This window comes from Perna viridis, chromosome 9 (genome assembly GCF_037379345.1).
Source record: "Perna viridis isolate PV_CMFRI_1.1 ecotype Kerala chromosome 9, ASM3737934v1, whole genome shotgun sequence".
Taxonomy (NCBI): Eukaryota; Metazoa; Mollusca; class Bivalvia; order Mytilida; family Mytilidae; genus Perna; species Perna viridis.
In genome coordinates, this window is record NC_142453.1 from 34245893 (window position 1) to 34260105 (window position 14213).

The window sequence follows — 14213 nt, forward strand, 5'->3', positions numbered from 1 at the left end:
CACATATAATTAGTTACAGATCAAGAGCTTCTTAAAGTGAAGGAAAAAGGAAGGGGAGGTGCGGATGGACGCTTCATTAAACCCCATTTCTTTTCTTTTATGTAATCAACGTTTTCAAGGATTTACCTATGATGACTGTCGCACATCTTTACATACATGTATTACAGCATATCATTGCTTCTGGTTTCTGGACTGTGTTTCAAGTTCGTCAAATCTTAAATAATAATCGATTTGACTGTCGCAGTATGAGTTGAGGAAGGATTCGAAGAAAATCTCAATTTATTTTTTTGTCTTCATGGAGCCGGATCCCGATTCGAACGGATAGTTAACAAACTTAAACAAAGCAAACATTAGACAAATCAAAACAAAACAAAACAAACACAAAATGACAAAAGGGAACAAAACAAAACAAAAGCAAAATGTCGACGAAAGAGTAAAAAACCAATCTTCATCGAGAAACAATTAAACCGTTAATCGTAATATATTTGAGGTACACAGAACGTAGACACTTCCAACATTTAAAGTGTACATAAAAGTTTATTTTTTTGCTGTCTTATGGGTCTGCCAATTACTTTCCTAATTTACACAATGTTCGCAAAGGTTACGCGTAACATTTTCTTCTGATGTAAGATTACTATAATCTTGATACTGCTTTTATAGTCAGGAGGTTAAACACATTATTGTATGGTTTCAGTGGTGCTTGTGAACACATTTTGTATAGTTTCTATATTGTTTGTGTAACCCAGAGATGAAACATATTTTGTATGGTTTCAATATTGCTTGTGTATGCATTTTGTATAGTTCCAATATTGTTGTGTAACCAAGAGATTGAATACAGTTTCGTATAGTTCCAATATTGCTTATGCAACCACGAGATTGAAAACATTTCTATATAATTTCAACACTGCTTGTGTAACCAGAGATTGAACAAATTTTTGTATTGTTCCTATATTGGTTGTGTAACCAGAGAATGGGTGTATTTTTTGTATAGCTTCAAAATTGGACATATTTTGTCTAGTTTCAAGACTTTAAGTAATATTACCATTGCTGAATGACTGTATGTTGCCTGTCACACTTAGCAGGTTAAAATTCAATTAATTTAATTAAGGATAATACATTATAAGACGGTCACCAGACCACATATTTAGTTTTGGTGCTTTTTTTCGTTTTCATTTGTTGGGGGGGGGGGGGGTTCGTTCTTTTTTGTTTCTTTGTTATAATATTCCTATGTGCTTTATTACTCCTTTTACTTGTCTTTTCATGATTAAATATGAGGCCCGACATTAATGTAGAAAGAAAAAGACTCATTTGCTAATAATAAATTTGCCTTTTAAATTTTATCTACGATCATTCAGGAGTTTGACCAATTTGGGATTTCTTAGTGGTTTTAGTGAATGTTTAAGGCCCTATTCTTTTTCTATCATATTTAATACTTTAAGTTATTACTGCTTGAGGGTTTCAATTATAAATACAATGATAACAAGGATAATTATGTTTATACTATATATTACTGTACCGAGTGGGAATATTTTTTGTCAACAGTTTTGGCTCTTGATACGCGAGACACTCTGAAGTAGGGTAAATTCATGATAAACAATTAAGAACCCTGTAGAGACTAGTGACGATTAGGGAAACGCAAAACAACGTAAGTGTATTGTCCAAAACATTCAACTTATGCAGAATTGGACCAGGCACGTTTCCGGCGCCTTCTCGTGGGTAGTTTACTCGCTGGCAATTTTGCCAGAGCAAAAAATAAAGAGTCCATGTTTGATACTATGTTATAATAATTTGTACGTTCGGATAATATCTGTCTTATCAACAACACCTATAAGTTTTCTACTTTTGTTATAAGTTATATTAGCTCCGTCACCTTCGTACTCAGCTAACCTATATGTCGACATCGGCTTTAGATCACCATCGAAAGAAATTGCGCGCAATACTTTGGATTCACGTAGGTATACGTGAATACTGTCATCAGAACAACATACTCCTTCCGGTTTATCACTCATGTTATAAGTCCAGAGTATTCTTCCGCTTTCGTTAACGCATGTTATGAAGTTACTGGATTTAGTCTCAGCAGTAACGACCAAATTCCCATTAGGAAGTCCACACAGGCATTTTAAAGGCATGATAAACGGCTGTCCAAACTCACCTGGTTCACAGAGTAAAGATTCATTAAAATGTTGAAACACATTTCCTCTTTGGTCTATAATATCGATGTGGGAAGTTGTTCCACGAGCCCAAATGAACTTCGCTGTTTTGTTTGAATTGTAAGGTGGTATTTCGTGGCGTATTGCAGCATATCTTTCACATGGAAGTTGTGTTATTTCATAATACGGAGCCTCGGTTACTGATTCAGACACAATGGAAAGCCCTTTGTATGTAGACAGACGGAGTAGCCGTGATTTACCTATTGGAGCAGTCACTACGACATCATCGCTTTCGTGTACATGCGCAATACCGAAGCACCCATTGATAAAAGTTTCATCAATGAAGCTGTTTTCATCTGTGAATTGAAACCGTTGAATCATACAATTATGGCTATCAACGACTATAAGCGAATGACCGCTGAATATCATATCCGTATAACGAGGAGATGTTCCGTTCGAATTGAGTTCTCCCTTTATTGAAATAAAAAGTGGATATACTTCTGCATGTGTCTCTGAAGTATTTGTTGTAAATTTAAGGCGATAATTTCCTACTTGTGTCTCGGTATCTTCAAAATCTACAGAATCGTCGGGAACAGTATGTAATTTGCCAACAGAAAATTCATTTAAACTATTGCACAACGTCAGAAAATCTTGATTCAGTTCTAATTTAAGCTTCACGGGGTCTTTTGACTCGGCTAGGGAAAAAAGTTGATCTGTGTATTGTTGCAAATATTTTTGGAATTCCGATAACGTGAGTAATTTGTTCTCCGTGGAGACTGTTGCTATGATACCATGCACTTCCTCACGCTTTATTCTGAGGTCATTGTTTATAGAACTTATTGTTTGCTTTACTTCTGCGTTGTTGGCAACTTTATTCAAACGCTCGAGTATCTCTGATAACTTTATGTAGGCTACTCGTTCAAAGTCCTGTATAATTCGAACCAGTTTCGTTACCGTATCACGTATATTGCCCTTACATTGAATCAGGCGCATTTCTTTCTTAGACTCGCGTGTTATGATGTTCTCACCAATGTCAATCAGTGACTGCATTTCGTTGGATAGATGCTCAAGTTTCATATCAACTCGATCGTTACACTTTGAAAAGACTACACAGTCGCATTCTTTGCCTTTGTGGCGATTAACAGCACATTCGCTACACATAATTTCAACACAATTAAAGCAGAAGAACTCACAGAATATTTCAGGGTGTTGAGAGCAAGGCGTTCCTTTCCTTTTCGTACTTTGATGAACCTCTTTGCCTGTTACAGTTTGCAACAACGTAATTGTCAAGTCATCAACAGGGAATGACTGGGCCCAATCATCAGCTGAAATGGTATATGAAGGTGCGGTGAATTCTTTCCGATCAACGGGACAGGAAAATGAGTTAAAGCGCCGTGATGATCTTATTAGCTGCACTAGACATTCGGTACACATTGTGTGTTCACATGGTAACATCCGGGGATCATTTAGTGTGTCTTTGCAAATTGGACACGTAAGATGATCGGAGGTGATGTTTTCAGCCAACCGCCTTGCCATACTACAAAGAAATAACTATACGTATGTAACCAAATTGCTATGTAGCAATATGTTTTATTTGCAAAGAAAACTGGTAAGTAATTATTTTTTTTTTTACTTTTTGATTAATATAAAACATATATGGAGAGGATACTAGTTCCAAAGTTTTAATCAGTTTTGAGTTAACACAAAAAATTGATTTCGTTCAGCCACATTGAATAAGTATATTGACACATTTGTGTATTAACCTGATATGATTCTTTTCCACTAAATAAAATGAAGTATTTCCTGGGTAAATATTTCTGATGATTTTCATTGACAGGTTCCATGAGTTTTAATCATACATTCAAAATTTAACCATCAAAACAAATAAACAATCTCATTTGACGTACGAAGACAAAGTTGCTGAACTGTATATGAAATACAAAAAATACTAGTCATATAGATATTTCGCTATACTGTACACGTGTTTTAAGGAGTGACCTCTCATCAGCAGCGTTAGAACCAGATAATTAGGAAGTTACAAATACTCTTAGTTCGCATATTATTAAAGTAGATAATACTTATTACATGTAGCGTACTTTTCTTTTATCTTGCCAAATTATACAGACATAAATATTTACAAATATTTAATAGTGTTTAAATGATGTAAAAAAAATTGTTTAAATTGTTTTGAAGAAAGTTTTGACATAAAAATTTGTATGGTTTAATCACAAACATTAATAGTAAAAAGCCTTTTCCAACGGTACATGTTTGTCGGGAAAAGTTTCTATAGAAATGTATAGGGAATATAAGTCTTTTTAATATTACAAGAAAATGACTTGGGTGACCCCCAGTTTTCTTTTTGAAACATGAAAGAATGTCAGTTAATTGTTATTTATATAAATTTATAAGAAATGTTATGTTCCAGTTTTGTCACAATTTTGCGAAACAGTGAAAATTCCTTACAGAATCCATATACATATGTAAAAGGTTGTAAAAAATTGTCTTTATTGAGGTTCAAGTATCTCGGAATCAAGTTCGGTGACCATTGTTTTTTACATCAAAATCCTTATATACATAAGTTGTTTGAGCAAAACACAAGAAAAAATATGTCGACTAGAAATATTAGTAACGATGTACCTTATTCTAACCTTGTACCTGAATACAGTTAAGCTGCTATTGGATACCGAATAGTTTTTTCCTTCCTGTCTCCTGTTTTATCATGTGATGTGATGTGTATTCTGGTTCGAGTTTTTTTTTTATTTTCGTCATTTTGTCATACCTGTCATCATTCGATCTTACAAATGTGATTTTCGTCCCTTTCATTGATTAATGACATTTCATGACGATTAAATGTCTGAAGTCTGAAGTATTTTTTCTCGGAGAAAAACGAACATGCTGCATTCTTTCGATTCTAGGGAACCCAACAAAATAATAAAATTCATAGTTTGATTGAAACAAAATGGTGCCTTAGGTTAGGAGATAAAATGTCTATCGTCGGGATCTGGACTCTCCTACTCAATTAAGATTAAAACAATAGAAGAAACAGAGGGATACTCGCATGAGGTATGTTCCTGTAAGCTATATACCAGATTCCTTAAGTTGACAGATCTGATTACAGTTTTGTTTTAATTTAATTTAATTTAATTTAAAAAAAAAACACGAAAAAAAATAAAACAACGAAAAAATAAAACAAAACTAAACAAAACGATCTAAAAAAAAAAACAAGAACAAAAACAAAACCAAAACAACAAACACAAACACAAACACAAATTAAAACACGTATACGTTCTTCCTACCTTTATAACTTTTTTAGACTATTACAATACTCATTTCCTTCATGGTAACCAATGTATCTGTTTTTATTTTTTTTGTATAAATCACATGATCATGAATAGAACCGCTATTGTTTTAAAGTTATGATTTAGTTGACTTGGCATACATATCAACAATTGTGTTTTGATGCAATGCCAAATGGTTCTGGTAATTTTGAATTAATTGTAATTAAAAGTACAAATAATCATTTTATTTACTTCTTTTGTTTCACTTTTTCGATATATATATATATATCTGTGCTGGAATGAAATGGAATTCTGCTTTATTTTATTTCTTCTTTATCATTGTAGTTTATCTGGTGCGTCCAGCCAGTCAGGTCCTGTAGAGTTATCTCTCTTTGTATCTAATTTTAAAGTTAATTTATGATTTTATATCTAATTTTAAAGTTAATTAATATATGATATCATATTTATTTCAGACTTTGAATTTGTGATAATTGTATTGCATCTAACTTGAAATTGCATTTTAGATTGTGTCATAAAACAGTGTTCTTACAAGTATGATTTCCGTCTTTCCCTTTGGAAGGGGGGGGGGGGTCCTTTTTGTCTACTTACTCTGTGACTGAGTTATCTGTTTATGATGACAAATTCGGATTGAAAAACCAATGTACACGGATAAATTCATACTGTATCTTATACTCTACCACTAGTGATTCTAGACAGCCCTCAAGTAATAGACATTCTTTCTCTTTTCAGAGGAACACGACCATTAACGAGCTATACAAGACGTTCGTCTAGCATATAGCAATTGCTCCAGTGAACCCGACCAAAGCGTTTGAGTTTAAAACTGGTGAAATTATTGAAGTTTGTGTAGTTTTATGTGTATACAGTTGTATGTTTTACCTACTTTGTGGTATGTGGCTTTTTGTTCGGCTGTTTTTTTACTTTCATTACATTTTTTCTGGCATCGTTATGTCCACGGAACTCCTTTCATTTGAGCATTTATAGTTCTAATTCAGGGAATGAAGTAAAGATGAATTGAGATAATTATATGTTTAGATGTCTATCGTCGGTTTTGGAATCTTTCTTAATATAAACCTATCATAAGGATTCTTAAATGGAATTAATGAGTACTGGCATTGGTAGTGATTATGCAAGTTTATCACGAGATGGAATAACGACAGGTTTTCGTATGACTGATAGTTGTTTTCATATATATATAAAACTAATGAATAATTATAGATGATAATACAGTCATTATACCGCTATTGACCAAACTAGACAACACACGCGATGACTTAATTCATTCCGTATCGTCATCTTTCCTTTCTTCTGTGGCACCATCCCTTAAGCACCTGCGTATGGAGTTTTCATATCACAACTCAAACGTTATGCCAGAGCTTGATAGAACTACGAAGACATTTGCACCGCGCTAGACTTCTTACAATTAGGCTTCTTGAACAGGGTTATGTTGCTAAAAACTTGAAGTCATAACTACAGAAGTTTTATGGTCGTCATTATGAACTCGTGGACCGTTAAGGTTACCGTGATAGCCGATTTATTCAACGTGTCAAACTTTTCCTTACCTCTTTCGTCTATCCCGGACTTGACTTTTTATGAGTAACTTGGCGGGTGTGAAGTCCGGGATGTTCATTTGATTTTGTTGCTTTGTACGTGTTATTTTGGTTATTTTATATTCTTTATTATGCGTGTCTGTTTCCTCCTTTTGGTCTTTGTTCCTTGATCATAGTCATGATTTCCGCTAGAATCACGGTTCCCTTGATTACTCTTTCTTACATTTACTCTCTTGTTAATAAATAAAATATCAATTAATCTATTAAAGATCGTCCTACTTCCTGTCTTGACTTATATCTTGGTATTTACATGAATACTTTGTTTTATGTAGATATTTATTGCATGTTTTCAATTAATCTTGTTGGTTAACATTAAGACAACTGTATTGGTACTCTTTTCCATGTTTATAGTATGTCGGTGGCGTTTAATAGTTCTTTTACAAAGTTCAAGATTATCGAACCCCACTTAACATTATTATGTCAATGTGCATGTTAACGTCATTAATTTGTATTTTGGCATTTGCACGAAGACCTTGTTTTACTTGGACATTTTATTTTAAATCCTGTTGGACGCCCTTTTTATTGATATTTTTGTTTGCGTGAACAAGGTGTGCTTATCAGTTGCCTTTGAATTTTGAACTAGCTTACAGAAAAAGCAAGTACTCTTTCGAGGTAGACACAGCTTAGTGTATATGTCCTATTTGTTAAAATGTTTGTATTCTGTATTAGTCTCAAGACTTCAATTCGAATTCGATAGATTTTTATAGTTGTATTTTCTGTCCAAGGTTAGGGGACCGTTAAGCGATCACAAACAAGTTTACCCTCGCCACATACTTTATCTACCTATCGGAAACTAGAAATTTTAAGTCCAGTGGTTGTTGTTTTTGTGCATAGTGTTTTCTGTTTTACGGTTTTGCTATAAATTTGGTCGATTTTCGTCTTATGAACAATTTCTCTTGTTTGTTTGGGGAGCTTTTACAACTTGATTTATGGTATGTGTACACCCTATCATTGAAGATCGTGTGATGACCTATAGAAATTTAATTGTTGGTTGCGTGGCTTTTGGTGGATGACTGTCTAAAGTGAAAAAGTGTTTCTTATGGCTGGTACTAAAACAGGTACAAAGGACAATAGTGCTGAATGGTCACATAGAAGTGTTGTCTTTTGTTTCCTTTTTAATGTGATATACCTTATCAACCAAAAAGATAACCGAATGCTAGGATAATTTAAGGAACCCCTTTGGACTAAATGATATAACACAATACTATATCATGTATCTATCAGAATTCTGTTGTATTTGGACATATATGCTAAAATACATTTTACGTAGTACCATGCTGACTTTAAAACAAGTAATATTTTTAAAAAAGATAACCGACGCAGTAAAATTTTGTTCTTTTTACTTGTAAGTTTAAACCTTGCATTAAAAAAGTAACAGAGACAACGCAATTTCAATGTTCGATACAGTTTTTTTCGAACGCCACTAAGTTATCAGTGTTTGGCCAATCGGGAAACAGGATTACGATCAGGTGACTTGCGTTTCCATAGAAGAACGTCCTTAAGGTCAAAGTGTAAAATGCGAAAGTATACCAACTGCGTCAGAAAAAAAATGTACCATAGGTAAGTGTATAGTCATGGAGATATTTAAACAACGATATTTGTACTAATTGCTCTACCCTGTACGATACAGGCAGTGGGTGAATCATGGTAAAACAAAAAACAAAAAACAAAAACAAAAACAACACACACACGCGCGCGCGTTTTTTTTAGGAGATAACTCATTTTTCTTGTATCATTCTATTGTAACTTCGAAGTCACTTTTCTGCATCCTCTGACACTTCAAAAACAAACAAATTATCAATTCATCTTCAATAGACAATAAACTTTGTAAAAATATGGTTAAATTCATGTTTTTATGAGCATAATTCGTTATTTTTAAATTTTACTTGTTTTGTTTTTACAGTTTACTGCACTTAATTTCCTTAATTCTAGAACTGCATGTCACGCAAGATACCCAGACAAACGATTCCCTTCAAATTTTGTAAACTACCAATCATATGCTCCATGTCTCAATTCGTGCTACCTTTTATCAGCTATCGTTATTACATCACCGGCCATGTTGCCATTGTATTTAATCGATATTTCATCTATATATTTGATGGAAGTACTAACTTTGAATTTTCTGAAATAAGAAATAACAAGAAAGGGAGAGAGAGATAGAGAAAGCACACCTGTTGGAGTCTTATTAAGCATTTATAGGTATGTCTATAAAGAAGAAAGTGAACATGAGGACCTATACAATATGCTTAAAAGTCATCATCATATAAGCAAATAATAAGATCATCATAAAAAATAAATATATGAAAAGGCTCGGTCCGTTCTCGTTCACATAATTATAAGTAGCTGCGTTTATCAATTAGATAAATAAATACAAATTTCAAAATGTTCTTAACAATTGAACCTTATTAGCATTCTCCAACCGTATGGACATAAACAAATATAATTGAACTTTAAAAGTAACTTTCAGTTGATCACATGATAATGCCACTATTGGTCATCCAAATAATATGCATAAGATTCGAAGGACAATGCATATCCTGCAGTTTTTTTTAAACTAATTTGTATATTTATTGTGTAAAATATTGATTTTCTTTGTATCTTTTGGTTGGCGCACTTAACTAGCAAAATATTTCGAAAAAGCAAAAGATCTCTTGATAAACACACTACCCTACAATGTCTGTTTTAAGTAGCACTCCAGTTAAGAATCATGAAAAATGATTCATGGGTAAAAAGCATACATATTTTAATATTTGATATTTTGTTTGAATAGTAAACAGAAATCAACATTCAGTTTTAATGTAACCCGTGCTCGTAGGAGATAAAAATTATACAGAATGCACTCTAGATTTCAAAAAAGGGAGATAACTCTGTAAATAACACTCAAATACAATAGAATCTATTGGGTTTTAAATGTTGATTATCTCCTAAGAGCATGCAGATTTAAATGAATAATTACACATTTCATATTATAGACCCATAAAACAACTAAATTGCAACAATAAAAATATGTAGTCTTTTTTGGGGGGTATCACGTTTTTCAGATTTTGCATGATTCTTACAAATACGGCTACTTACATTATCATTTGACACTGTAAAACGTTTATCTAATCTAAATGATACACATATTTTTATGTGTGTCCGTTTGATTTTAGATTAAATCAGTACACTTGTTACTATTATCACAACTTATATAACAACTTTCAAAAATACTGCCTGTAGCTATGTATTTGAGTCTGTGTCTGTCTTCCGTTTTAGTGTTATTGGAACTTAATCTTTTTGATGGATTTCTACTCGATGGATCAAATGCGAATACCGGAAACTTAACACTGAACGGAAATGGTCAAAGTCAATATATAACAATCGATGAGTTTCTCAAATTTGAAAGTCAACAACACCAAACTACAGAACAGTTAAGAGGGCTTTTGCAGCGAAGTTTAGGACTACTTTCCTCGCAGCTTAAAAACGAACTCAGTCAAATGGAAGCAAAAATAAATGCTAAAAACTCTTGCGATGGGAATTTACAAAATCTGTATTCATCACTTAGAAGTAATTTTACCTATCTTCAACAACAGTTATCTTTAACTAAAGACGAGAATAAGAAGTTGAAAGATGAACTAAATTTATTATTAACGAAAACTCATGCTATATCTAATAACACATCGTACAATAGCCAAAGGATCACTTCGATTGAATCATCAAATGGTATACAATCCCAATTGAACCTAACCGGACTCTCTACCAAGATATCTTCTGTAGAGGCTAAAACGATACAACTGGAACAAACCCTGATCGCCCGTAGCCAAGATATACTTGCAATGTATAACGACACAACGTATCTGAAAAGGACCATTTCAGACTTTAAAGCCCAGACTTCTACTGATTTACAGACATATTCAAACAACACCCGTAACCAGATAGAAAGACTCGAGGGAAAGTTTGACGACAAGTACAGTCTCCTTCGTGCTAATCTATCAGATAAAATAGCAATAGTTGGTCGTAGAGGTATGATACTGTATTATTATAAAGAACAAACTGCACTTGTTTCATGTGGCATCTGCATATATAAGGGCATAACATCTTATGAATCGCTTGGAAAGTCCAAATGATACATAGGTTCGTAATTGTCAAGCATGGCGTCATGGCGATACTTAGGCCCCAAAATTGTTTGTTTATAAGGTATATCAATGTGACACACATTGTGGATATAAGCAATTGAGTTCAAACGTATTTCATGTTTAGGTTCCGACTCCAAAAACACTTTTGAACGAAGGTTAAGAGATTGTCAGATTAAAATAATATTTTCAAGTGTTTTTGTAAAGTTATGCAGTAAGCCTTGCAGTTAGATGAGAGTCGTTGCGCGGATTTTATGAATTGCAAAATACAGGTATTGTAAAGTTCTACACTTTGCTTACCCCTGTAGTTATACCTGTTTGATTAGATTTTGGTCGCACGTGCTGCAAGTTGTAATGCGGTTCTATTGTAGAAAATATTATTGTACACAACTTCGTATAGTCACCTAATAAAAACAATCTAAATTATGATAAATAGATATATGTAATAATCAGTTATACGCATTATGCCGCTCCCAAGAAACACCAGCTTTGTAAATGGACATAAATAAACCAAAGCAAAACAGATATTCTTTTTTTTACATTTTTTCTCGAAATTACAGTTGCATTAACTGCATGCTCTTCCAAGAACCAAAACGAAAATTCAGGATATATCCTCAAGTTCGCAACAGTAAAAACAGTAGTTGGTTTTAAGGACATAACATCTTTTACTAACACCGGGAAGTTTCGCTGTGAATATGATGGAATATACTTGGTTATAGCTGACCTTACAATCTATAATACAAACATTGACTATGATCTATACGTTAATGGGAATGTGTATGAAAGAGTATATGAAGAAGATAACAAAGTGCATTACCAGAGAGGAGTAATCAGTATTACTTTGGACTTGCATTCCGGGGATTCAATCTGGATACAGCTAAGAAGCCAGGTGTATGTCGATATACTATCATCTTGTTTTACGATAGTTAAGATTAAATAACTGTCAACATTTAAAAACAGCATTTGCCTACTTGACTAATGACTTATATGTTTTTTTTAAATTACACCTCTTATGTTTGAATCATGCAAACTTATTCTAAGTGTTAAGTTATTATAATCTAATGCTTAAGCCTCTAAGATGTTTCCTTATCATGATATATTTATTATTATATATTAATTAAAAGCTATTTTTGTCATAAGTATATGTAACGATTTCTTAAGTATCAACAGTTCTTCAATTAGCATTCTAGGTGTTTGTTGTTATGTATTTGAAGTACTTCTCTGTCTAACAATCAAATGTAGTTGAAATGTATTAATGAAAAATGGCGGGAAATTTTCAAATGAATTTCCGAAGTATCAACAGTTCTTCAATTAGCATTCTAGGTGTTTGTTGTTATGTATTTGAAGTACTTCTCTGTCTAACAATCAAATGTAGTTGAAATGTATTAATGAAAAATGGCGGGAAATTTTCCTACATTTTTCATCTGGAAGTGATAAAAAATATCTACATCACAGATATGTCAGGGTTAATTAGATTTAAGGTTGTTTTCTAGATGCATTGAACATGTTTGAGGCAACAAAATGATTTGCCACCCATTGCCTGAGACTTGTACAGAATGGTATTAAACCATATAACAATTAAACGCCCGAACGCCTGAAATGTAAGCATCTATAGTTCTAACCTTAAGGAGACAAACTATTAACTTGGGAATTCAGCAACATGTTTTTATTGAAATCGTTTACAGAAAGAGCGTTAAGGAAACTTAAGTACGTTGGATATTCGATGTTCGATATTCGACATTCAAACTTTTCAATATCAAACTTAATATCAAACGGTACAATTTTACTGTTTAATATTCGTTTGATATTCATTTCTTGCTACTTTTAAGAATGTAAACTCCAAATGAATATCAAATGAATATCAAACGGTTATCATTTTCTGTTCGATATTCGTTTGACATTCGATTCCGATTTATATATAGAATATAGAATGAATTTGAATATCAAAATGAATATCAAACAGGATTATTTTTCTGTTCAATATTCATATTACATTCGTTTCCGGTATATATATTGAATGTAGAATGGATTTGAATATCAAAATGAATATCAAACATGATTTTTTTTTCTGTTCGATATTCGTTTTGCATTTGATACTTTTTACAGTTTAAATCGTACGCTTGTCAATCAAACTTACCCGCTGATATCTATATTCACCAGAACCAATTGGTTATCCTTTTTATTATATAGATTTCCAGTATTATTCATTGTTAATTCTATCATAAATCTAAAATTTTGCGAACGGCGGATTGATATTCGTGTTGTGACCCTATGGCGGGCAGAAAGCGCGAGCGTGAAATTACCGTATTTGTTTTACAGTGTGAATTATCGCAAAAAATCACACTGGAAACATTCGGTAAATCACTCCCATATACCATCTTTTGTATCTTACTGTATTCTCTCTTTTATCCTGTTTGTTGTTTTTGTTGCATTGATTATCGTTTCTATTAAAGTACTAGTGAAAATTTATTGTTTTTGTACATGATCCTTCATGTTAGTGTAATGCAAACAAAAAAAAAAAGAATAAAAAAAACAAAAACAAACAAAAACAAAAATGAAATGATACAAAAAAAAACAAACAAACAAACAAACAAATACAAAAACAAGAAAAGGAAAACAAAGGCAAAATTCAATGTTCTGGGAGGTTTCATACTATAGACGTATGTCATCACTGCAGAAGTTTTCGTCATAAACTCGAGGTTACGAAGTATCTATTAGCACCATGAGAACCGATTTGTTCAACGTTTCATATTATTTTCCTTTCCTCTTTCGTCCATCCTGGACTTCACCTTTTATGAGCAACTCGTTGGATGTTTAACTCTACCGGTGCATCTGGTCCATACTTCCAGGTTTTAGAGCAGTCCGTGTCGTTCATTTACTTTTGTTGCATAATTCGTATTATTTTGGTTATATTATGTTCTTTCTTGTGTTTGTCTGTTTGCCCTGTCTGGTCTTGAAAATTTGACTTTGTGCACATGCGATTTTTGTATTCACAAATCTTGGTCCAATAAAATGATATTTTCCTATTCCGGATATGCATGTCCT

The 14213-nt window shown here is 32.9% G+C and overlaps 2 protein-coding genes across 7 annotated transcripts; one reads left to right on the forward strand and one right to left on the reverse strand.

The window, feature by feature from the left end:
* Positions 1-1409: 1409 nt before the first annotated feature.
* Positions 1410-5547, reverse strand: LOC148607936 (uncharacterized). The gene is made up of 2 exons (XM_088544584.1): positions 5447-5547; positions 1410-3687 (listed from the first exon to the last, which is right to left on the reverse strand). The coding sequence occupies exon 2, from the start codon at positions 3684-3686 to the stop codon at positions 1779-1781; it is 1908 nt and encodes a 635-aa protein (XP_088400710.1). The 5' UTR covers position 3687; positions 5447-5547; the 3' UTR covers positions 1410-1778.
* On the forward strand, positions 3623-13637 carry LOC148607937 (uncharacterized). 6 transcript variants are annotated; one of them, XM_088544588.1, is made up of 4 exons: positions 3623-3707; positions 5066-6335; positions 10312-11058; positions 11729-13637. In XM_088544588.1, exons 2-4 carry the CDS (start codon positions 6317-6319, stop codon positions 12106-12108), a joined length of 1146 nt encoding a protein of 381 aa, XP_088400714.1. In that variant the 5' UTR covers positions 3623-3707; positions 5066-6316; the 3' UTR covers positions 12109-13637. The 6 variants fall into 6 exon arrangements, with proteins under 6 accessions (XP_088400714.1, XP_088400713.1, XP_088400712.1 ...); XM_088544587.1 differs by having other exon boundaries at positions 3659-3759; XM_088544586.1 differs by having other exon boundaries at positions 3683-5213; positions 6179-6335.
* Positions 13638-14213: the final 576 nt, after the last annotated feature.

Bases quoted from the DNA above. Each gene is read 5' to 3' on its own strand.
- LOC148607936 (XM_088544584.1), bottom strand. From the start codon at position 3,686: ATGGCAAGGCGGTTGGCTGAAAACATCACCTCCGATCATCTTACGTGT.
- LOC148607937 (XM_088544585.1), top strand. From the start codon at position 10,278: ATGTATTTGAGTCTGTGTCTGTCTTCCGTTTTAGTGTTATTGGAACTT. The intron at 11,059-11,728 runs GTATGATACTGT...TCGAAATTACAG, and splicing joins AGCAATAGTTGGTCGTAGAG to TTGCATTAACTGCATGCTCT.